This window comes from Macaca thibetana, chromosome 11, assembly GCF_024542745.1.
Source record: "Macaca thibetana thibetana isolate TM-01 chromosome 11, ASM2454274v1, whole genome shotgun sequence".
Taxonomy (NCBI): domain Eukaryota; kingdom Metazoa; phylum Chordata; class Mammalia; order Primates; family Cercopithecidae; genus Macaca; species Macaca thibetana.
In genome coordinates this window covers 116,486,400-116,511,307 of record NC_065588.1, presented here as the reverse complement: position 1 = coordinate 116,511,307, position 24,908 = coordinate 116,486,400, and the positions used below count along the sequence as shown (strand labels likewise).

General features: G+C 53.1%; 2 protein-coding genes and 1 long non-coding RNA gene across 31 annotated transcripts in view; 1 reads left to right on the top strand and 2 right to left on the bottom strand.

Moving 5' to 3' along the window:
• The window catches only part of BICDL1 (BICD family like cargo adaptor 1), a 718,679-nt gene that overhangs the window by 209,214 nt on the left and 484,557 nt on the right, over window positions 1-24,908 (bottom strand). The window contains exon 1 of one of the 27 annotated variants that reach the window (XM_050747946.1): window positions 23,764-23,767. The exons of 21 other annotated variants lie outside the window; for them this stretch is intronic. The gene's annotated coding sequence lies outside the window, so the exon portion shown is untranslated. 5 more of the 27 variants (XM_050747918.1, XM_050747933.1, XM_050747950.1 and 2 more) reach the window with 5 other exon arrangements.
• The window catches only part of LOC126930730 (uncharacterized), a 93,352-nt gene that overhangs the window by 10,123 nt on the left and 58,321 nt on the right, over window positions 1-24,908 (bottom strand). The gene's annotated exons all lie outside the window — the stretch shown is intronic.
• The window catches only part of PXN (paxillin), a 59,572-nt gene that overhangs the window by 22,031 nt on the left and 12,633 nt on the right, over window positions 1-24,908 (top strand). For all 3 annotated transcript variants that reach the window (XM_050747999.1, XM_050747998.1, XM_050748000.1), the window contains exons 2-4: window positions 23,624-23,850; window positions 24,168-24,283; window positions 24,691-24,827. In XM_050747999.1, the coding sequence (XP_050603956.1) occupies window positions 23,624-23,850; window positions 24,168-24,283; window positions 24,691-24,827 (480 nt within the window). The remainder of the gene's footprint in view (window positions 1-23,623; window positions 23,851-24,167; window positions 24,284-24,690; window positions 24,828-24,908) is intronic.

Sequence of the window (24,908 nt, the reverse complement as noted above, 5' to 3'; positions counted from 1 at the left end):
TTAACCTTGAATCTCAGCTCAGGACAGATGGACGTAATCTGCTTAGCAATCTCGGGAGGACCGTCCAGGTCAGTGAGTCACTTGTGGATTCTCATCTGGAAACGATCCCTTGTTTCCTTCACCACGAGGCGTTTTTCTTATAGTGATTCTCAGAGTCTTGGTAGGCATCCAAACTGATCTTCACTTTGAGATTCTTTTCCTTGGCACCTCTGATCAAGTCAGCACACACCTTCTCCAGAGATTTGATGTTGCGGCAGGTTAGGGTAATTCTGATTTAATAAATTGCCACCTCTAGTTCCAACGATGGCTTTGAAAGCCATAGCTATGGTGTGGCTTCCTAGCTGACTTGTTCTGGGGTGAGGGCAAACAGTGGCAAGTCGGGAGCAGGCGAGGGCACACCAGAGCTCAGTGGCAGCTGCCAGCTGGCTCCCTCAAAGGGCCACTCTGCCTTCCTTGATATTAGTGTTTGCATGGTATATCTTTCCCCATTGCTTTACACTGAATCTATCTGTGTCTTTATATGTAAAGTGTGTTTCTTGTAGACAGCATGTATTAAATACTGCCTTTCTACCCAGCCTGACAATTTCTGCCTTTTAATTGGAGTATATAAACCTTTTAAATTTTAAAGTAATTATCAGTGTGGTTAGATTGAAGTCTATCATCTTGACATTCATTTTCCATTTGTGCCATCTGTTCTTTATTCTTTCTTCTTTTTTAGCCTTCTTTTTTTTTAAAAATTTTTTTGTAGAGACAGGTCTTGCTGTCACCCAGGCTGAAGTGCAGTGGTGCAGCCATGGCTTACTACAGTGTCAAACTCCTAGGCTCAAGTGATCCTCCTGCCTCAGTCTCTCGAGTAGCTGGGATTACAGGCATGTGCTGACATGCCCGACTACATTTTTCTTTTTCTTTTCTTTTTTTTTTTTTTTAAAGACAGAGTCTCACTCTATTGCCCAGGCTGGAGTACAATGGCATGATCCTGGCTCACTGCAACCTCTGCCTCCCGGGTTCAAGTCATTCTCCTGCCTCAGTCTCCTGAGTAGCTGGGACTACAGGCACACACCACCATGCCTAGCTAATTTTTTGTATTTTTAGTAGAGACGGGGTTTCACCATGTTAGCCAGGATGGTCTCGATCTCCTGACCTCGTGATCTGCCCGCCTCAGCCTCCCAAAGTGCTGGGATTACAGGCATGAGCCACTGTGCCCGGCCTGGCTAAAATTTTTTTTTTTTTTTTTTTTTTTTTGAGACAGAGTCTTTCTCTGTCCCCCATGCTGGAGTGCAGTGGCATGATCTTGGCTCACTGCAACCTCTGCCTCCCAGGTTCAAGTGATTCTCATGTCTCAGCCTCTAGAGGAACCGGGATAAGAGGCATGCGCTACCTTGCCCAGCTAATTTTTGTATTTTTAGTAGAGATGGGGTTTCACCATGTTGGCCAGGCTGGACTCAATCTCCTGACCTCAAGTGATCTGCCCACCTCAAGCTCCCAAAGTGCTAGGATTAAAGGCGTGAGCCACTGTGCCCAGCCTAATTTTTTATTTTTATTTTTATTTTTGTAGAGATGGAATCTCACTGTGTTGCCCAGGCTGGTCTCTAACTCCTGGTCTCAAGCAATCCTTCTGCCTTGGCCTCCCAACATGCTGGGATTACAGGTGTGAGTCATTGTGTCTGACCTCTTGCCTTGTTTTAGATTCATTGAGTATTTTTTAGGATTCCGTTTTATTTCTACTCTTTGCTTATTTAGCTATACTTCATTGGTTTGATTATTTTAGTGGTTACTCTATGGTTTGCAGGTTTAAATTAATCAGTCTGTCTTCAAATCATACCATTTCACGTATAATGTAAGAACAGTGTATTTCCATTTCCCCCTCCTGTCTTTTGTTTTATTTCTACATATATTATGAAAGCCATACTATGTAGTCCACCTTTTATATTTACCCACAAATTTAATATTTCTAGCATTCTTTTTTTTTTTTAAAGGCCTTTTAAAGTCTAAAGAAGTTAACAAAAATGTTGGGAAAACATTGGGTTGTTTTTTTTTTTCTTCCCTTCCTTTTCCTATTCTTGTCTGAGAACGTGTTGTCTTCTTCCTCCCTGGCTAGTTTCCCTGCCTGTGAACTCCCTCAGCCTCACTAATCTGTACGTGCTTTGTGGTTCATCCCATCTGTGGTTCAGTCATGATAATCGATGCTGTCAGTCTCTCTGGGCTACACAGCCCCATGCTTAGTGTTGCTGACACATTCCGGTGATGCACGTTTGAGAAAATCTACACATTCCATCTCACGTTCCCTACCTCCTCTGCTCCATGGGGGAGAGGTGTGACCAGATCTGCAGGACCTGAGGCTGCCACACTTCTATTCCTTCTTGCTCTGTTGCTATGTGATGTCCCTCCTCCTCCTTCCCCAGCACCAAAGAGTCACCCAGTCCCAGGCCTCGACTCCCTCCCAGCTGCCTCATTCCTATGCCCTGAGTCCACCTCGTGGAGCTCCCCTTCCCCACCTGCAAAGGAAGCCAGATAGGCCACCCAGTGAGTTTAAACCTTAAGTACCCACAGGGGGCTTTGCTCCAGCCACAAAATCTTGTGGACTATTCCTTTGATTTTTTATTTTTTTATTTTAGGGTAGGAGTTTTGCTGGTTGGGGAGGGGTGGTGGCAACTAGATCACAGTAGATGGGACATTCTGGGATAGAAGAGTAGGAACAACTCGGGCCCTGTGCTCCTGTGTTGCTCTCCCTCACTGGGCTTTGCATATAGTGAGCTCTTAGGGAGGACTGGGAGGTGGCATGAGCTGAAGTGGCAAGGCTGATCTCAGCAGCAGACTAGCTTGGCGTGGGTCATTTGTTGATTTGTTTGGTATCATCCATGGAGCCCGTATTATGTGCTAGGCTCTGGTCAATGCTCAGATGAAGGTGAATATAGGCATACTCCCTACCCACACCGTGCTATTCCTAGGCTGTGAGACATGGCCCCTTAGGCAGACAGTTCCTGACACAGAATTGCACAGTGCTTTGGGAACTCAAAGGAATGGAGCCTTAAGCCCTTTATAGGGGAGTAAGGTCAGGGAGGGTTTCCTGGAGGAAATGGTACCTTAAACTGACAATGTTTCGTATGTGTTTTAAGAGATAGGATTTCTTGGCCGGGCGTAGTGGCTCACGCCTCCAGCACTTTGGGAGGCCGAGGCAGGTGGATGGAGACCATCTTGGCTAACAAGGTGAAACCCTGTCTCTACTGAAAATAGAAAAAATTAGCTGGGCGTGGTGGCAGGCACCTGTAGTTCCAGCTTCTTGGAAGGCTGAGGCAGGAGAATGGTGTGAACCCGGGAGACTGAGCTTTTAGTGAGCCAAGATTGCACCACTGCACTCCAGTCTAGGCGACAGAGTGAGACTCCATCTCAAAAAAAAAAAAAAAAAAAAGAGATAGGATTTCTCTGTTGTCCAGGCTGAAGTACAGTGATGCCATCATAGCACACTTGCAGCTTCAAACACCTGGGTTCAATCCATCTTCCATCCTCAGCTTCCTAAGTAACTGGAATTACAGGTGTGTGCTATAGCACCTGGCTAATTATTTAAAACTTTTTGTAGAGACAGGGTCTTGCTGTGTTGCCCAGTCTGGTCTCAAATTCCTGCCCTCAAGCAATCGTCCCGCCTTGGCCTCCCAAAATGCTTGGACTACAGGCATGAGCCACCATGCCCAGCCCTTTGTTGTGTGTTTAAATAGAACCTCAACATTTAGAAAGGGCCCCAACCTTTGTCCTTTACTTAAATGATCATTCTATAATAAGATTTTGGAAAGAGGCCTTCCCAGCATAAAAACAACACGTTGCTTTTTCTCTAGGTAGGCAGGATGGATCCTTTTTATCCTCTTGTTGAAGAAGATAAACTAAGCTATTATGAGTCTCAAGGGATTAGAAAGGATTTAGCCTGGTAAAGAAGACAGGAGAGAGGTCTAGGGAGAGGGAATAGCTCATGCAGAGGCCTGGAGGGAGGATGTGTGTGTGTGTTTAGTTCATTGGTAGTGATTTGGTGCCCTGTGTCCAGTTGGATCTTTCAAGCTAATCAAACTTATCCTGAGCCACAAGGTCAAGGACTGTCATTAGGCTTTGCATCCTCATTGGAATGACCTTTTGGGGATGACCTTGCTACGATAGCTGAGATGGGGCTGGCCTCTGCAGCATCTGTTATCCTACAGTGAGATAAGGTGGTTTTGTTTTTGTTTTTGTTTTTGTTTGCCCGAGTCTCGCTCTGTCGCCCAGGCTGTAGTGCAGCGGCATGATCTTGGCTCACTGCAACCTCTGCCTCCCAGATTCAAGCGATTCTCCTGCCCCAGCCTCCTGAGTAACTGGGATTACAGGCGTGTACCACCACGCCTGGCTATTTTTTGTATTTTTAGTAGAGACAAGGTTTCTCCATGTTGGCCAGGCTGGACTCAAACTCCTGACCTCAAGTGATCCGTTCGCCTCGGCCTCGCAAAGTGCTGGGATTGCAGGCATGAACCACCGCACTTGGCCATGAGATGAGCTTTATCTGTGCAAAGTCTCTCTCTGGTCAGCTGGGGCTGGGGCCATGGGTCAGTTCTGAAGGGCATTTCCATGAGGGTTTGGGGCCTGAGATTGTGTCCTGGGCCCTCTGGCCCCAGGGGTGCGCCGCATGCTCATATGGCAGGAAGGATCTGGTTCCTCTGATAACCTGCTTAGCCTGACCCCTCTTTTTCCTGGAGGAGGGCTGTCGGAGATGGCGCTGGCTTTGTATTTGAATTTCAGAGGCAGACTCAGTGCAGATGGGAGCAGGCAGAGGAAGGGAGCCCATAGTCTTCCTGAGCACGCTGAGAATTCCCAGAGCAGGCTGCATGCAACTTCCTGAGGTTCTCCCAAAGCCAGACAGGGAGAACAACTTGTGTTCAGGAGAAGGGTACCATATAATTTAACAAACTGTTACTTAGATAGGTGCCTTGGCCAGAGAAAACAGTCCTTGAGCCCTGGGTCAGGGATCCCTGTGGCTCTGCCTGTCCTTGGTGTGACTCCTGATCCCTTGTTACCGTCATCACCTGACCCCTGCCGCAGACCTTCTTCCCGGTCTCATCTGGTGGCTGTCCCGTCCCTCCCGCAGGAAGCAAACATGGGAGGCATCCTGCACTCCTCGCTCCTTCTCCATATCCACTCAGTTTCCAGGTAACGTCGATTTTACCTGGTTTCATGTAGAGTATTGCAACTCTTGCTCTTCTTCCAGTTCAGCCCTGCCTCTCTCTGATCTCCCCTGCCTGAGTGATGTAAAGCACAAGCCTGGTCCTGCTGTTCCGCTGCTGACCGCCTTCCTTCTGTGGCTTGCCCTTGTAAGTCCAGACTCCCCAGCCGGCCCTCAGCCCTTGACTCCTCTTCCATCAAGCTGGGACTTGCACTCTGAGCTCCCATCCCCTCTGTCTGGGCACTTTCCCAGGTTGTTTTCCACCTCTGCCTGGAAAGCCCCTCCCCTTTCCTCCTGGCCCACTGCCTCTTTCAGGGCCTTCTGCCCCTCATTTATGACAGTCTCCTGCTAGTCAGTGCTCCCCGGGGACAGGCACTGTATCTTGGCCCCTCCCATGCCCAGCATAGTGCCCATGTGCACTATGTGTTTGTGAACATGATTGGAGCCGTCATTAGTAAAGGTGAGGCTGTCCCAGTGAGAGCGTCAAAGGGAGGGTCTTGGGAGGAGGTATGTGAGACAGGTGCAGGTGGCTCTGCCTTGGATACCCAAGCAAGGCCACATCTGTTTTGTGTCCTCTGAACTGGGGTAGCTTTGCTGGAGTTTGCTGCCTGGGTCAGTGCCCAGGCGGGTCCCCTTCTAGAAATTCCAATCACCTGGGATTGAGGTGAAGCTGAGGCAGCTTCAGCCCCAAGTGGTCAGACTTGTCTTCAAAGGACCAAGCCGTGAGCTGACAGGGGCAAGGTGGTGCACTGCCAGGCCTGTCCAGGGCAGTGGTTTCTTTCAGATTCGCAACCCCTTGGACCATGACTATTGGGATCTCTCCCCAGAGCAGTGTGCTAGGGACATGGTAGTGAAATTTCAGGTGGTCCACAGATCCCCAGGAGGGTCATCTGTAGATGCCAGATTAAGACTTCTGATGTACAGTTTAGCTCCCTCGGGGGACTCTCTTCCTCCCTTTCCCTTTGAAAGGGAAGGAAAGAGAATGTGAAATACTTCTGCTCCAGGGGTGGGGAGCTGAACTGAGTCAGCAGGAAGAGGGTGGATTGTGGGGCCAGGTGCCGGCCACCCTGAGTGGATGGGCACTGTTATGCCTGACACTCAGGGCCTCTGGAGTCAGTCCTGGGTGGGTCAGTGTTGATGCTCCAATGGGTGAATGCTCTGGCAGAGTTAGGAGGCAGAGACTTCAGAAGGGCCATCCCTGGACTCCTTTCTTGGCACTTGCATTGTTGGGAGCACTGTGGGGCTGCGATGCCGGCCTTTGGACTGGACTCCTGGGAGGATCAGCAGTGCCCTTCTTCCCGTTGGCTTGTGCACTGAACTTCCCACACCACGAGTGCAGGGCCTCCAGATGCATCTGCTTGGTGACCCTTTGAACTTGGGAATGGCTTCAAAGCCAGGGAAAGAGATTGCTGTTTTGGTTGGGTCCTGCAAAGCCTCTCAGTTTTTTAGCCCAGATCTTGTTTACAGTCTGATGGTCTGGTCCCGGTGTCCTAACAAATGACTCTGGAGGCACTGTGGGAGAGTCAGGCTACCTAACACACCTGTCAGAGCACCTTCTCTGCAGTTGCTTATGGCTTGCAGTGCTGGGCATGCACCTGCTCTGGTGGGGCAATCAGGGATGTCAGCTTTGTGGGTGCGATAGCTCCTCATCCCCCCTCTGTCACCTGGTGAGATAGGCACTAGTGATATGCCTGGCTGTGTGCTGGTGATGTACTAGGATGGAGTCTCGCTCTGTAGCCCAGGCTGGAGTGCCGTGGCGCCATCTCAGCTCACTGCAACTCTGCCTCCTGGGTTCACGCCATTCTCCTGCCTCAGCCTCCAGAGTAGCTGGGACTACAGGCGCCCACCACCACGTCTGGCTAATGTTTTGTATTTTCAGTAGAGATGGGGTTTCACTATGCTGGCCAGGCTGGTCTCTAACTCCTGACTTTGTGATCCACCCGCCTCAGCCTCCCAAAGTGTTGGGATTACAGGCATGAGCCACCGTGCCTGGCCTAATTTTTTTGTATTTTTAGTAGAGACGGGGTTTCACCACGTTGGCCAGGCTGGTTTGGAACTCTTGACCTCAGGTGATCTGTTAGCCTTGGCCACCAGATCCACCACACCCGGCAGAAACTTCCACCTTTTAAAAAGGAGAAACTAGGCCAGGCGCGGTGGCTCAAGCCTGTAATCCCAGCACTTTGGGAGGCCGAGACAGGCGGATCACAAGGTCAGGAGATCGAGACCATCCTGGCGAACACGGTGAAACCCTGTCTCTACTAAAAATACATAAAAAACTAGCCGGGCGAGGTGGCGGGCGCCTGTAGTCCCAGCTACTTGGGAGGCTGAGGCAGGAGAATGGAGTAAACCCGGGAGGCGGAGCTTGCAGTGAGCTGAGATCCGGCCACTGCACTCCAGCCTGGGCTACAGAGCGAGACTCCGTCTCAAAAAAACAAATAAATAAATAAATAAATAAAATAAAAAGGAGAAACTAGTGGCACCTGAAAGGGCAGTAATGGGACAGGTGCTTGCTCAGCTCCCTGGCTTTTTTGGTGGCCATTTCCTGTCTGAACCTAAAGATGGGCAGGAGGAGAAGGAGCAGCCCCACCTGACCATTTGGTTCCCAACAGAGGTTCCCCAGCTGGCCACGAAGCTCCCTGTGTTGCAGCACAGTTGTTAGGGGGCAGAAGCATGGGATTTGCTGTCCTTGGGAAGTTTCGCTTAGGAGCATCCAAGGACAGCTGTGCTCCCCATACATAGCCAGGCACAGAGCAGGCACTGTCTGAAGGAGAAATGATGGGGTTCACCCTGGCACCTTATGGCAAGAGAGCAGTCTCCGCAAACATGGCAGAACCTAGCATCCGCTGGAGCTAGTGATATAAATGGTCTACCTGAACAGTCACCTAGGTTTCCCCTCAGAGTATCGTTTCTATTAGAAGACATTCTCCACAGCTCAAAATCCAACTTCCAAACAACCTTCTGGAATGCTCCATGTGTGTACGTGGGGACTTTCTGTGTGGTGTTTCTGGGCATTGCGGCCATGTACTGCTGTTGCCATCTGGCTCTGCTGGGCTGGATTTGCAGAGCCCCAGAGTGTCTTCTGCAATAAAATCCAAACCAGGGGCAAGGTGTGTACCTCCCCCATCAGTCCCTGGCACAGCCAGCTGGGCACAGTGGAGGGAGGCCAGGCCAGCCAAGCCTCGTTGGAGCCCTGGAACCCTCTCTGCTGCATGAGCCCCCGGGCACAGACACCTCCATTCAGTTTACCCATGAGGCTTGGCATTTGCTTGGCCTGCTTCCTCAGCTTTGGGGTTAGTGGGCTTCTTGCAGGCTAACTGCGATGTGGTCTCATTTGAGTTCTGTTCGCACCCTATCCCTCTCCCCTGCACCTTGATATCCCTACATGTGAGCTCCACCAGCCAGGCTGAAAGCCCAGAGGTCTCCCTGGGTGCTTTTTGTTTCAGGAAAATATCTTCTCTCTTTTTTTTCTATTGTGGTTTCCCAGCGTGACTCTGCAGCTCCATCTGCTTCCTCCCTGTCCAGGAAGAGTCAGATTTCCCCATGTGGAGAGTTGGCAAGGCTCCGGGCCTCCAGAGAAATTGGCCTTGCCCTCTTCAGGACAGTGGCCGGGGGCATTCCTCCTTTGTAGCCCAGTGATACCATCCCACCAGGGCCCTGGGTCGGGTCAGACCTGCTGCCTACCATTGTGCCTGGGGAGCCTACAAAGCTCAGTGGGGTGGGGGGACTGAGATGAGACTTGGAGCTTCTGTGCATGGGATGGGCCTCCTGAGACCACTCCATATTCAGGAGGTGCCAACTGTCTGTGGGGACACCAGCTGTCAAGGGGCCCCATCATTTCCTAGAGCCCTGAAATGAGCAGATGGCTTCCAAAACTTGTGTGGCCAAGAAGACCCAGGGCTGGATGATGTAGACACTTCTAGGGAGGCAAAAGGGTCACTGAGGGTCAGCTTGGAGAGCATTCTGGGGGCAGCTGGCCTGACTCCCCTCCCCTCCCCCACTTCTCAGCACTTGTGACCATCTATGATAGTGGTTTCAAATGGTGCGCTGTCAGGACATAGCCTTCAGATGACACCGAGGGTGTGTCTGGCATTCTGTGCACTGCTAGCTCTTTCTTTCACTCAAGTAAATGCATTGGAACACATGTGGGTGGGGCTGATGGTCATGGAGCCATCTTGAACCCACTTCAGTTTGTTTTCTCCAAAGTAAAAGCAGTGACCAGCAGGAGTTTGAGACCAGCCTGGCCAGCATGGTGAAACCCCATCTCTACTAAAAATACAAAAATTAGCAGGGCGTGTTAGCAGATGCTTGTAATTCCAGCTACTTGGGAGGCTGAGGCACAAGAATTGCTTGAATCCAAGAGGCAGAAGTTGCAGGGAACCGTGATCATGCCACTGTACCCCAGCCTGGGCAACAGATGTGAAATTCTGTATATGTGCGTATGTATGTACATATATATATGTGTGTGTGTGTGTGTGTGTATACATACATATATACATAAGCACATAAGCATGCAAGCAGTGACCAGGTGCAGTGGCTCATGCCCATAATCCCAGCACTGTGAGAGACTGAGGCAGGAGGATCACTTGAGCCCAGGAGTTCCAGGCTACTCCTGGCAACATCCTGAGACCCTGTCTCTACAAAAAATAGAAAAGTTAGCCAAGTATGGTGGCATTCACCTGTAGCCCTCATGACTTCGGAGGCTGAGGTGGGAGGATCACTTGAGCCCAGAAGTTTGAGGTTGCAGTGAGCTGTGATCACACCACTGCACTCCAGCCTGGGTGACAGAGTGAGACCTTGTCTCAAATAAATAAATAAATAAATAAATAAATAAATTAATTAATTAAACTAAATTAAATTAAAAGATCAGCTGGGGTATGGGCACGATGGCTCACACCTGTAATGCCAGCACTTTGGGAGGCCAAGGCGGGTGGATCACAAGGTCAGGAGTTCAAGATCAGCCTGGCCAAGATGATGAAACCTTGTCTCTACTAAAAATACAAAAATTAGCTGGGCGGCCGGGCGCGGTGGCTCAAGCCTGTAATCCCAGCACTTTGGGAGGCCGAGACGGGCGGATCACGAGGTCAGGAGTTCGAGACCATCCTGGCTAACACGGTGAAACCCCGTCTCTACTAAAAAATACAAAAAACTAGCCGGGCGAGGTGGTGGGCGCCTGTAGTCCCAGCTACTCGGGAGGCTGAGGCAGGAGAATGGAGTAAAAACCCGGGAGGCGGAGCTTGCAATGAGCTGAGATCCGGCCACTGCACTCCAGCCTGGGCGACACAGCGAGACTCCGTCTCAAAAAAAAAAAAAAAAATTAGCTGGGCGTGGTGGCAGGCATCTGTAATCCCAGCTACTCGGAAGGCTGAGGCAGGGAATAGCTTGAACCCAGGAGGCGGAGGTTGTAGTGAGCTGAGATGGCACCACTGCACGCCAGCCTGGGTGACAGAGTGAGACTCCATCTCAAAAAAAAAAAGGCCGGGCGCGGTGGCTCAAGCCTGTAATCCCAGCACTTTGGGAGGCCGAGACGGGCGGATCACGAGGTCAGGAGATCAAGACCATCCTGGCTAACACGGTGAAACCCCGTCTCTACTAAAAATACAAAAAACTAGCCGGGCGAGGTGGCAGGCGCCTGTAGTCCCAGCTACTCAGGAGGCTGAGGCAGGAGAATGGCGTAAACCTGGGAGGCGGAGCTTGCAATGAGCTGAGATCCGGCCACTGCACTCCAGCCTGGGCGACAGAGCGAGACTCCGTCTCAAAAAAAAAAAAAAAAAAAAGATCAGCTGGGCATGGTGGCACACACCTATAGTTCTAGCTAGTCAGGAGACTGAGGTGGGAGGATCACTTGAGCCCAGGAGGTGGAGACCAGTGAGTTGAGACCGTGCCACTGTATTTCAGCCTTCAGCCTGGGTAACAGCGAGACTCTGTCTCAAAAAAAAAAAAAAATCAGTTGCAGATGTCCATACCTTAGGATGATTAGCCAGGGACTGGTGGCACACCTCATGGCTGATTGATGGCACACCAGGGTCGAGAACCAGTGGCTGAGGACAGCTCTATGCTCAGACTTGTGTTTCCCCAGCGTGCTGTGCCCTCTGCAGCCCTTTTGCGCCCAGACACAGAGTAGGTAAAAACAGCAGTACAGAGGGCAAGACATGGAACTGCCTACATTTTTGCTCAGTGGGAAAAGTGCTTGGATGAGACAGGTGGCTGTCCATTGAAGGGGACAGCTAGGCTGACTGTGGGTTGGAAAATCTAGGCTGGCTGTCTTGCTGACTGTCCCCTGTTGGCCGGTTTGGTGCTTACAGTGGAGTCCCTTGTCTGCCTGTGTGTCTCCTAATGATTCTGATGTCATCTGTGTGAGGTCAGAGATTGGTTCCTGGGGCAGGCCCATCTTGCATCCTGGGGTTCAGATGGGCCACCAGCAGCGTAGCACAGGGGGAAAGCACTTGAACGCGTCGGCCTTGCACATCAACAAGTTAGGCCAGAACATGGAGTGCACCAGCCTTCTCAGAATTCTTGAGCTCTCTGTACCACCGCTAGGGGCTCCTCTGTAGCTCAAGACCCCTCCTGAGGCAGAGGGTGAGGAGGAGGCAGAAAGAAAAGAGAACTGGAGACCTGGAGTGGGCAGCGGCAGAGCAGAACCCAGCAGCCTGCATTTTTGGATTCCTCTGGGGGCTCTGGGGATGTGTGTTGTGGGAGTGGAGAGTGGTGACAAGCAGAGGAGGGACAGCTGCTGAAAGCGATCATTCCTCTCCTTGTGGGGCGTCCTGGGAAGAACATGGGTGATCTCTGCAGTCAGGCAGCGCTGTCCTTGTGGGGCCTCATGGGGCGGCTCTGGGTGTCCGCATTCTAATCCCTGGCAACAAATGGGCCTGCAAGGCTGGGCTCCTGGTGGATGCTCAGGAAGGGTTGTTCCATTCCTCACCCCCTCCTGAGCTGCTTTCTGGCCTCACAGCCCCGTCTTTGGATCCCTGTTTGGCACTCTGCTGGGGTCAGAGCTTCCGTGGCAGGAGCAGAGGCTGCTCTCTCCTGGGTTCCTCTGGGAGCTACCGTGGAGCTTGGGCAGTTCCTTCTATTGCCGCGATTCTGGGTTCAAAGCCACAGGCTTCTTAGACAGCTGTGACTTCCCGGCAGGCAGTAGGGATGGGGTGGGGGTGGAGGCGCTGGGGCCCTGCAGCTTCCCTCGCTTGCCTCGGTCCTTGCTAGGCAGTGAGTCGGAGGCGCCTGGGCTCAGCTGACGTTCTCCAAGGAGGACTTGGAATGAACCCGAGACACAGAGGGTGAGGTCAGTGGTTTGCTCAGCAAGAAGGCTGAGTTAGTGACAACCTGTCACAGCTCCCAGGATCCCTGGCTGCAGTCCTTGGCTCCGACTCCTCCCCCTGCTGGCCTTATGGGAGATGAAAATCAGTGATGTGAATCTACTGACTGAGTGTCTCCTGTGTGTCAGAGTGGGAGGCTTACGTTTATTTTATCCCAGTCACCAGGATGGCTTTCACATTCTTTTTCATCCATTACTCACTATGTGTTCTGTGAGGTGCCTGAGTAAACTAAAGCCCAGAATGATTTAGTCACTGGTCACCCAGGCTAGTGAGTGGCAGATTTGAACCCATCCTCCTCACTGTTAGAAGGCCCATTCCTTCCACTCTACCACACTGCCATGCAGGCGGGATGCCAGGAGGGTGTCCAAAGAACTGTGTGACTGTCCCAGCTCCCAGCGATGCCAGACCAGCCAAATCTGTGATATGGGCAGGGTGGTTTTATGTGTGGACAGTGGGGGCTTTGTGGTGCTGCTTAAAATTGTTTGCTAAAAGTCCCCAAGAGCGTGAGCATGTGCAAAACGTCCTCTTATCTGGTTTTTTTTTTTTTTTTTTTTTTTTTTTGGAGACAGAGTCTTGCTCTGTCGCCGCCCAGGCTGGAGTGCAGTGGCGCAATCTCTGTCCACTGCAACCTCTGCCTCCTGGGTTTAAGCCGTTCTCCTGCCTCAGCCTCCCAAGAGGCTGGGATTACAGGCATGCACCGCCATGTCAGCTAAGTTTTGTATTTTTAGTAGAGATGAGGTTTCACCACCTTGGCCTGGCCAACATGGTTTCGAAGTTCTGGCCTCAAGCAATCTCCTTGCCTCCCAAAGTGCTGGGATTACAAGCATAAACCACCATGCAGGCCTTGAAGCCTCTCTTTTTACCTTACAATTTCACTTGTATTTTGCATTTGACTCGGTAATGTAGCTTTGTTTGTTTTAAGGCAATGATTTACATTTCTTGCCCCTGAGTACATTTGATCCTTTAAGTGTTCTGGGTTTATCCTGAGGTGGCTTCCTGTGTCTCCTGGGGGTATGGATGTCCTTGTGTGAGAGTCTCAAACCAGGTGAAAGATGATAGAGGTAGTGGTGGGGCACATTCAGTATTGTGAAGAAAGGCACACAGGGAGCCCAATTTGGCTAGAGACGTGGGCTGCAGTGAGGGGGACCAAGGAAGCAGTGAAGGTTAGTTTGGGGCCATATTCTGAGAGCGTCAAGAACAGAATGGCATCCCCAGGGTTTCTGGCCTTGTTTTATAGGCAGAGAGGGCAACAGTGGGTGAGTATTATAACTCCGCCCCGTGGTCTGCACACATTCATTCAAGCCCCTCTAAGAGACCTGTGAGGGCTGGGCACAGTGGCTCATGCTTGTAATCCCAGCACTTTGGAATGCCGAGGCAGGTGGATCACTTGAAGTCAGGAGTTTGAGACAAGCCTGGCCAACAATGTGAAACCTCAACTCTACTAAGAAAATACAAAAATTAGCCAGGTGTGGTGTGTACCTGTAGTCCCAGCTACTTGGGAGACTGAGGCGGGAGGATTGTTTGAACCCAGCAGGTGGAGGCTACAGTGAGCCGAGATCATGCCACTGCACTCCAGCCTGGTCGATAGAGCAAGACTCCATTTCAAAAAAAAAAAAGGAGGCCTTTGAGGGTATGCATGCTGTGGGGATTCAGGAGTGGGAAGATGTTCCTGCCCACAGAGGGCCTGCAGTCTAGTGGGAGAGGCCAGAGTGAAGTGTGAGGCATGCCCCAAAAAGGCTGGGTGCCAAGAAGTTTGGGCCGATGGTGTCTGCAGGAAGGGTTAGATTGGGAGAACCCAGGGCAGGGGGCTGCAGTCAAGTTCAGGAAGGCACTGAGCATGGATTCGGATGGTAGTCCAAGTGGCTGGCTGTGTGTGATGAAAGGAAAGGAAGGCAAGTGATGACAGGGAGAGGCCCCGCGAGGGAAGAATTGATGTGACTTGGTGACCAGCTTAATGTGGGAGCTATTAAAGGGACTTAGAGGCCGGGCGCGGTGGCTCAAGCCTGTAATCCCAGCACTTTGGGAGGCCGAGACGGGCGGATCACGAGGTCAGGAGATCGAGACCATCCTGGCTAACATGGTGAAACCCCGTCTCTACTAAAAAATACAAAAAACTAGCCGGGCGAGGTGGCGGGCGCCTGTAGTCCCAGCTACTCGGGAGGCTGAGGCAGGAGAATGGCGTAAACCCGGGAGGCGGAGCTTGCAGTGAGCCGAGATCGCGCCACTGCACTCCAGCCTGGGTGACAGAGCCAGACTCCGTCTCAAAAAAAAAAAAATAAAATAAAATAAAATAAAGGGACTTAGAAAAGAGAACTGGGGAAATCAGGCAAGTGAGAGCTGACTTCAGGGAAATGACCTTGCTGCCTAAAAAAAGGGGAAGGTGCTGGCTGGTTAGTGAGAACCCGACTAACGGAGTGGGTAACATGCTATGAAATCCACAAACATCGCAAAAAAAACTGCAGCTCATCTCAGGAACAGGCAAACTTTTGAACTTTTTGTTCGGGTCTCTGTGGGATGATGACTCACTTTGAGCCCCTCCTAACCTCTGTTGGTGATTAGCAGGGGTGAGAGGCCCAAGGAGCCGCCCTGCTCTGCAACAGATCAACTTGCCTGGAAGAGCCCAGATTGCAGGAATGGGTTGGAGTAGATTTGGAACAGCTAAGAACCTTTCCAGCCCATGAGTCTCCTGGGTTTGAGGCTGTCTTTTTGTATGCGAATCTGGGTTTTACCCATTGAAGGAGCTGTGAGTTGGGCCTGGAATGGGGCCCTAGACTTGACCTTAAAAGGTCTAGCATCTCTGGGTGACCTAAAGAGGTGGATGACATCTGACCAATGAAATGTGTCCACAATGTTCCGGGACCTCTGGAGGAGGGAGGGGCCCACTGATTCTGGACAGGAGAGATGAGTCTCTTACAATATGAAAGAGGCTCTGGGGCCGGGCATGGTAGCTCATGTCTGTAATCTCAGCACTTTGGGAAGGCCCAGGCAGGAAGATGGCTTGAGGCCAGGAGTTCAAGACCAGCCTGGGCAACATAGCAAGACCCTGTCTCTACAAAAAAAATTTTAAAAGCTTTTAGTCCTAGCTACTTGGGAGGCTGAGGCAGGAAGATCCCTCGAGCCCGAGAATTCTAGGCTGCAATGAGCTATGATCAGGCCTCCAGCCTGAGTGACAGAACAAGACTTGTCTCAAAAAAAGAAAAAAAGAAGAGAAAGACTCTGGTATTCGGCCAGCCTGGCCTGAACTCCTGTGCCTGTAGCCCAGGGCAGATGCATACAGATGCTCAGAGTCAACCTGGGCGGCCTCAGCCTCGTCTCACCTGCTGTTGCTTAAGCTCCTGGAGCCCAATTTGATGGGGAAGTGGCGGCAGCCAGGAGCCTGACGGGTGGGCCCTGTGTGGGTGCCTGGTGCAGATGGGCCTGGCACAGTTGGGCTTCTGCCTGGAGCTCAGGGTGACTGCTGGGGTTGCCTTGCAGCCTTTATTCTCTCGGGTCTCCGGTTACCTGTGCCCTGTGACCTTGGGCACAAGCCAGGCAGCCAATAAAGCCAGCCTGCCTGCACACTCATATTGTGTCAGCCTCTGCAAGGAAGAGCTCGTCAGCACACAGGAAGCCACCCTCCTAAGCTAGGCCTGTAGGAAGCCACTTTATCCAAATGACCACCCCTCCTCCCCTGGCGGCTGACTGGAAGACTCCCGGGCCTTCTCCCCAGGCTTCCTGTGTGTCACCCCCCAGCCCACACTTCCTTCAGGGCTGTGAGGGTAAAATGCAGTTCCTGTTGAGTGAGGTATGAGTCAGCGGAGGGAGGAGAATTGGTGGCTGAGTCTTTGTAACCTCCAGGCATGGCTATTAAATATTTACATGACACTATGGTATTGATCGATTCTCATCCATCCTCTTAGGAGAGCAGTTCCTGTCTGGGATTCAAATAATAGCAGAATCTTGGATTTAGACTAACTCGGAAGAGCTCAAAGGTGCTATGTAAATCTCACCCATAATCCTATTATCTCCTCCTCAGAGCGTGCTACTAGGAATGGGGACAAATTGGGTTCTGCCCATTTTCTTGATAGAGAAGACATCCAGAGAGGTTAGAGGATCCGCTGAGGGGCCCCCACTGATCCACTGGGGCCGGGATCAGGGCATCCCAGCCCCCCTCCTCTGCACTGGGCCCGGGATCAGGGCATCCCAGCTCCCCTCCTCTGCACTGGCTGTTTGCTCTGCTCACTGCTGCCTCCCCATCCTCCTCCTCTTCACAGCCCCTCTGTCATTCAGCCATTCATTCTAGCTGCTCGGGATATGGCGTCGAACAAGACTGACAAGGCCGCAGCTCTCTGGAGCTTAATTCTTGGAGAGGAGACAGTTGACAAGAACCCAAATTGGCAGGGAAGACCCCCTCAAGGAGACTGAGTTCCTAGTCAGCGTCCAGGCCCTAGGTCCCTGGGCTGGGGTTGGGTGGGGCAGAGTGGATCTGGCCTAATTGTGGATTGGCCCTTACTGAGGACGGACGGTTATCAGGATAAATATACCCAGCTCACCATTCCTGGGGACTTACTCACCAAGTGAAAGCACCCCACTGCGGATTAGATTACCTCTGCTCTAACTGCTCATGTGCTCCGGGCTGGGGAAGGGGAGGGGAACTTGGAGCCGGGGGAGTGGGGAGACCCGCCTTCCCGTTCTGTTTTCCTTCCTAATCTGGAAGAGTCTCACCAAAGGGGCTGAGATGAGACCATCCCTGAGCTGGTCCTGCTGTTTACATAGCTCCTTCCTTAGGAAGGGCCAAGCCCCGCTCACTGCTCATATCCCTGAGCGTGGGCAACTGTAAGGAGGCCGCAGCTTCTCTGACACTCAGAGCTACCAAGGCTGCCCAGGTGGTCATCAGGGAGTTGGGACCCTCCCTTGTCCAGAGTTCTGGACCTAACAGGATAGACAAGCCATGAGACTGGGCTTCCCCAGACCCCCTAGGACAGGGACTTTTCTCTCTGGGAGTCTGGGTTTCCTATCAGATGGCAGGGAGGGACAGCTGGCCCAGGGCTGCGGGGAAGGCCCCTGTGCTATGGCAGCTGGTTGCTGCTGGTGCTGGAGCTTTCAGGGTGGTGTTTGCTGCTCCTTCCTTCGGCTTGTCAGCTCCTAAGGAAGCTGCACTGGCTTTTCCCTGCCTGGAGCAATGAAAGCTGAGTGAAATTGGCCTGCAGAAGAAGGTGGGTGAGGTGGCTGAAAAATACCTTGTTCTTACTGTGGGCCTCTCCTGGGCCAGGCCTCGAGAATACAAGGCGTGCTAAGGTGGGGCCGTGGCCTTAAGAATACAAGGTGGGTTCTGCCTGGGACTGCTGGTGGAGGAGTCCAGAATGGCAAAGGTGGGCAGGGACCACGGGGCCCTGGCGCTGGGGTTGGTGTGGCAGGGCAGCCTGTAAACTCCAAGAAGGGATGGAAAAGCTGGCTCCATGCCCCACATGCTTCCTGCTGATCTGGGACTAGAGGGCAGCACCCTTTGCCCTCAGGGATTGTATGGGACGGGGAGGTGATTTCTTTCCCCTCCTAGGGCTTAACACCTCTCTGGGAAGAAGCTTGTATCTACTTAGCAACTCCCATTTCCTGTGTGCTCTATTCCAGGCACTGTGCTAAGTCAGCACTTTATATCTGTTTTTCTCATGTAGTCCCAATCCTGTGAGTAAAATGGTGAAATTCCTATTGGGCAGACAAGGAAACTGAGGCACAAAAGCAGTTAAGCAGCCTCTCCGAGCAATTCAGCCATTGAGCAGAGTCCAGGTGACTCAGGATTCACCATACACGTTGTAACACTGAAAATCCTCAGAGCCTGGGAGGAGAGAATGGAATGGCTCTGGGTCCTCCCTCCCCCTCAGAGAGATGGACCTTTATCTCCTCTCTCTTGGCGCCTGTCCAGCTCCAGGCCTCTGGTCTCGATAGGTCTTTATCACACACTAAGAAGTGGCAGGGGCTTGGGTAGGAGGAAGAAGCCTGGCTTGTTTCTATGCTGCAGTTGGGGGTGGGGACGGAAGGGTTTCATTGATCCTCTTTAATCTGGTATTGAGTGCCATGTGTCAGAAGCCACGGTCTGGGGGACATCCCCATTGTAAGTACAAAGGGACCCAGGTTTCCTTCCACCCTGAGCCCCTGGGTGGGTACAGGAATGTGAGGGGCGCAGCTGCAGCACTGGCTCTGGAATGCAGGCAAACCGGTCCCCTCCTCCTCGGAGCAGTGGGCTGAAGATGTCTGCACCTTAACCCTCCAGCGGCTCCCACTGGAGGATTATGCGGCTCCAGCCAGCGGCTCCCACTGGAGGGTTATGCGGCTCCAGCCAGCGGCTCCCACTGGAGGGTTATGCGGCTCCAGCCAGCGGCTCCCACTGGAGGGTTATGCGGCTCCAGCCAGCGGCTCCCACTGGAGGGTTATGCGGCTCCAGCCAGCGGCTCCCACTGGAGGGTTATGCGGCTCCAGCCAGCGGCTCCCACTGGAGGGTTATGCGGCTCCAGCCAGCGGCTCCCACTGGAGGGTTATGCGGCTCCAGCCAGCGGCTCCCACTGGAGGATTATGCGGCTCCAGCCAGCGGCTCCCACCGTAAGGATTATGCTCAGTCGGGTGCTGAGGCCCGGGGAAGGGCCTCTTCCTCTCAGCCTGGCCGTGGTGCGCTGTTTCTGCCCAGCCACCTGCCCCAGGGCGGCCTCCCGGCCCAAAGCTGCAGCTGCTCCATGCTCTGACCAGGTGCATCCATGGGGTACAGATGGGGGCCATACAGTGCTGCATGTGCACAGGGCCCTGGAAGTGAGGGCGTGCACCCCTCTGGTTCTCCAGAGCCCTGCATGTCACCCTTGGGTTGCGCCTTCAAGTGATAGCGTGTACCCAGGCCACCTGCGTTCCTCCTAGTAGCTTGCTGTGTTCCTCCAACTCAGCCTTGTTCTCTCAGGATTGAAACTTCCCCACTGCACCCATGGCCAGGGGCTCCCCGGTCTTCCCCTGCTAGAAAATTCTAAGATTGCACGAGGTTACCTTTGGTTACTCCCAGTGGCAGGAAGCCGACGGGCCAATGGTGCCCTCTGGTGGGCAGCAGCAGACAGTCTGCACCCCTTCCTTGCCAGGGCGGAGCCAGGACATAGCTCCATGGCCTTTGCCCATGGCTCGCTGGGGACTTTGCACCTAGCCCGCCCCCAGCCTCGAGACAGCCTGGCCTACTCCTCATGTTGCATACTTTCGCTGGCCCAGAGAGACAGAAAACCTGCAGAATTCAGGGTGCGTTTCCTCCAGAAAGTGGTTGGGAAGCCCCAGAAAGAGCTTCCTCCTTCAGGGTGACTTGGGTCTGGAGGGCCCCAAGCCTGGACCTGGAAACTTAGTAGAGTAATGCCAAGGAAGTTTGAGGCCTTCCTTAGCTTGGATGAGGGAACCTGTCCTCCCAGCATGTGGGAAGGGAGGGTGTATTCCTGGTCTCGAATGGTTTCAGTGGGTACCATTTTCTCTGAAGAGTGGATAGCCTGATACCTTCCTTGGGGTATGAGTAGAAGGAATATTTAGAGCCGAAGGAAAGGCTGGAGCTGGACACTGGGGGACCCCGCTGCGATAGGGCTCTGCCTTCAAGTGGACTCCTGCACAGTGTCTGCCGGCTCTTTGCTCAAGCCAGAGGGGACATTTGCTGACCTTGCAAGGGGACTTTGACCCTTAACCATTTTGCAGCCTTGGGGAAGTCTCAGGTATTTGTACCCATTGGAAACCAAAGTAAAGCTAGGAGTCTGCTGTTGGCTTGCCTCCTATATTTCTGGTCCTTTCTTGAGGAGTTTGTTGGGGGGTTTGGAGGCACTAACCCCTACCGCTCTCACCTAGTTCCTGCCTGTCCAAATCTCTAGGTGAGGATGAAGAGTTGAGAGAGAGGAGGAAGCCATACCAGAGACCCTGTGGCTGGTGGATGGACTTGCTGGGGTTTTTCTCTGCCCCTCAAATGGACAAATCTTTGGAGGAAACTGAATAATGATGTGCTTTCTCCCTGACATCTACACTCTATGGTTTGCTTGTTTTTTTTAAGACAGATTCTCTCTCTGTCACTCCGGCTAGAGTGCGGTGGTGCAATTGTAGCTCACTGTAGCCTTGACCTCCTGGGCTCAAGCAGTCCTCCTGCCTCAGCCTCTTGAGTAACTGGGACTACAGGCTCCTATCACCACATCCAGCTAATTTTTAAATTTTTTGTAGAGATGGGGTCTCACTATGTTGCCCAGGCTGATCTCCAACTCCTGTTCTCAAGTGATCCTCTCACCTCAGCCTCCTGAGTAGCTGGGACTATAGGCATGCGCCACCACAGCCAGCTAATTTTTACATTGTTTGTAGAGACAGGCTGTCACTGTATTGCCCAGGCTGGGACATGCTGCACTTTGAATATTGCTTTATTACTTTCCTTTTCAAGGTTGCCCTCTTTGCCATGTTTTGCTCGTATTCTACCCAGAAAAGACTTAGGAGACAGGAGAAGGCAGTACTTTGCATCCTACCTACACTTCTCTCCCTGGAGGAAGGCCTTATTCTGGATTTTACAGAGCAAATCAGATCTGATGTTTGTAGCTTCCATTGTGCTATGGAGCTTCCTCCTGCAGAGTGACTTGGGTCTGGAAAGCCTGATATTTGCAGCTGATGTTTGCAGCTTCCAGTGTACCTGCTGGCCCTTATAAACCTCACACCAGTGCTTGGAGGTCAGAGTTATTCAAGAGCTTACTGAGAAAACAGGCCCGGAGAAGCCAAGCGATTTGCCATGTGGCATGGATAGTAGAGAGGGGAGCTGGCGCTTGAACTCAGGTGTGGCTCGACCTCAGAATGAGAGATCTTTTGTCTCTGTGCCCCAGGACTGCATCCTCTCACCAATACTCCACCAACCTAGGGATCTGTGCGCCCAAGAGCCTGTTGACATCGTAAACCAGAATCCAATCCATAAACCAAAAGCCCAGGCTTAGAATCACATTGTGGTGGAGCGGGCGTTTGGTGGAGTCCCTGATTCAAAATGTTTGACAAGGAAGCCTGACCATTTGTCTTCTGTTGGGTGTTTGGAGTCCAAGAGACCTGAGTTCAGAGTCCAGCATTCTCACTTCAGCCAGCCGTGGCAGTGTGGGATGTGACTCTGCCTCTGAACCGCAGTTATGCCATCTGTGCTAGTGGCGTTGTGAGGAGGATGGCAGGTAACAAAGGTGAAGTTCCTGGCCCCAGTGAGCCTTCAAAGATGGCAGCTGCTCCTGCCCCTACCGGGGTTGCACTCATTGCCTGCTCTGGGGAGTCCTGTGGGGTTTCTTAGCTGGCCCTGCCCGTGGTAGAGAAAGAGGGACCCGCCCATTGCTGATTGGGCCCAGAGGAAATGAGGACACTGCGTTACAGCCAAGACAGCAGGTGTGGCGCTGGAGAGGCTGTGGGGATTGGCTGGACACTGGTTCCTTTTCTGCTGTTACCTAGATACCTGCCAACTCCTTCTAGTTCCGGTTTGCTAAAGACAGGAAGCCAGGCCTCCTCCATGGGACCTGGAGAGGCGGGGCGGGCTGTAGGACCTGACCTTCCTTGGAGGTCAGGAGACAAGACCCGGGGTCTTAGGCCTTGGAACAAACATCCCCTCTGTTCTACACACCAGGGGTAGGTGTGGCCAGCCTTGAGGGTAGGAGATCAGGACAGGCAGCTGGGAGAAGGTGCGGCCCCATAAACCAAGGCCCTGGGTGAGGGCCTTGCTTCTCTCTTCCCTCCTCTGAACACAGGTTGGGGGACTGGGAGCAAGACCACAAGGAAGGATCACACTGGCAGGCCTCACAGCTTGGGCTTCCAGCGTTCAGGAAGTTGAACCCTTTAAGTGTGGCGTCATCTGGCAGTCATAGTGGCCTCTTACAGGCCAGGTTTTTGGGGTTTGGGGCTTCTGAGGAGTCAGACAATTGTGCCACTCGCTGGCTTTGTTATTCGGAGCAAACACGTCTGACCTCTGCCTCTCCAAGCCAGCTTTATTCATCCCTGTGGGGAGAATCAGAATTCCAACTACAGGGGGTATTAGGGGGATTAACGGAGACCTTGTACATGCCACTAGAATGCCTAGCAGTGTGCCTGGTACTAATAAGTGGCAATAAACACAGCCATTGCTTTTTAGATGTTTATTATCCTGAGGGCTAGGGATCAAGCTGTCAGCTCCCTGGACCCAGCAGGTTACCAGGGAGCTGAGAGTGAGCAAGTTGTGAACGGGGCAGGAATGAGGGTGTGGCATCCAGGGCCAGGCTGTCTGAGCTGTGGTGCTGTTGAGGGTCCCAGGAGGGGATGGAGGAGGTGGGGGTCAGCAGGTCCTACCCCTGCCCCTCTATCTATATCCTTCTTTTCTGGAGACTGGGGAGACCTAGTGCCCCCTGTTGGCTGCCAGGTGCCAGGGTAATGGAAGCTTACACTGGAGGGCTGATTTGGCTCCTTTGCTGCTGTTAAAAGCAGAACAGTGGGGGCCTGGAGCCTCTGGGGTCGGGCTGCTTGCCAGACTTCTGCAGAAACAGCCAACGGAGCAGTCTTGCCCCCTGCTCACTGAGCGGGTGGGGACCGCTGCACCAGCCTCACTCCAGCCCCCACCTCCCCGCACACCTTACCCCATAAGCCTGGAGCCCCAGGAGGAACCTGGAGCCTGGGCTTCTGCTTCCACCTGGTCAGGAGGGCAGGGACTATTCTGTGTACCCCTTCCAGTCGGGGGCTGAGAAAGCCTAAGCTCTTAGAAATCAAGTGAGGGCCTGGCACTGCCAGGGCCCCTCCCTGTGACGTGGGGCCCCTCCCGCCCATTCTCTCCGCGTTGCCCTGCAGATTCAGAGTTCCAGGCAGGCACTTCTCACTCGCGGCTGCGCGGCCCTGTCAGGAGGGAACGCAGCACCAGGTGCCTGACTCCCAGAGGTAGGAAGTCCCACGGGGCAGCCCCAGAGCCCGCCTATAGAGTACCTTCAGTCCTGGGTGGCCGGAAGAAGTCAGCTTTGGGAGCCGGCTCTTGGTTAGGCTGGTCCGCTTCCTGTCCCGAGGCTGGTCATTTCTCCCATGGGTGGGGCAGGTGCTAGAAGGCATTAACTCTTGAGGTGCAGGCAGGGAGGGCCCTGCCATGGGAGAGTCCCCAGGATCCCGGTTCTCACCTGCTCCCCGTGCCTTCTCTTTGCAGACGCCCTGCTGGCGGACTTGGAGTCCACCACCTCCCACATCTCCAAACGGCCTGTGTTCTTGTCGGAGGAGACCCCCTACTCATACCCAACTGGAAACCACACATACCAGGAGATCGCCGTGCCACCCCCCGTCCCCCCACCCCCGTCCAGCGAGGCCCTCAATGGCACAATCCTTGACCCTTTAGACCAGTGGCAGCCCAGTGGCTCCCGATTCATCCACCAGCAGGTGAGGCGGGGACAGGGACTGGGAAGGTGGAGGAGGCTGGGGGACAGAGGGAACTTACCTGGCAGGGGCTTAGGGAACCAGGGGATGGAATGGAATTGGGGCAGTCGACCTTTCTCAACCAGACACTGCTCTTTCTACTCACCATGTGAGTGGGGCAGTGACCAAGTGGTTAATCACAGGTCTCCTGGCCTGACTGTGGAAATTCCCTGGTGAGGCTGGCTGTGGGCAGGGGCCTCCTGGGGGTGACTCGAGCTGCTCCTGGCCCCTGTTCCTTTTTCTCCCCTTGGGGTAGCCTCTGAGTGTTCTCCTTCTCCCAGCCTCAGTCCTCAGCACCTGTGTACGGCTCCAGTGCCAAAACTTCCAGCGCCTCCAACCCTCAGGACAGCGTTGGCTCTCCGTGCCCCCGAGTGGGTGAGGAGGAGCACGTCTACAGGTACTGCCCCAGTCTGCCCAGGGCACCTTTCCTCCTGCTTAGAAATCTCAGGAACCTGGCCAGGGTGGGAGGCAGTGGAGGCCCAGGAGCAGGCGTGGCGACTGGGCCGCGTGGGGTTCTTCTGGTTTAAGCTGCAGAAGGCCTCTCGATGGGCCCATCTGCCTCATCAGTGCCATCTCCATGCTGTGGACATTCTGGGCTGTCACCGCATCTCTGTGTAGCTGAGGAACTGAAGCAAGACTTCCTTCCTCCCCTCTTCTTACTAGTCCCTTCCCTACCCTCTGTCCTCTTGTGGGGGAAGACTTCACATCTCCTCTGCCTTGTTCTCCTTGGGAATTTGGGAACTGCCAAGCCAGTACAAAGCCAGAGAGCATCTCTCACTGTCTTCTTTCCTTTGCCTCTCAAAGCTTCCCCAACAAGCAGAAATCAGCTGAGCCTTCACCCACCGTAATGAGCACGTCCCTGGGCAGCAACCTTTCTGAACTCGACCGCCTGCTGCTGGAACTGAATGCTGTGCAGCATAACCCACCAGGCTTCCCTGCAGGTAGGACCGGGTCCCTGGGGCAGGGTCTACCAGGGCCCAGGGCCCAGGGCCCACCTGCTGACCTCTACATCCCAGGAGGGC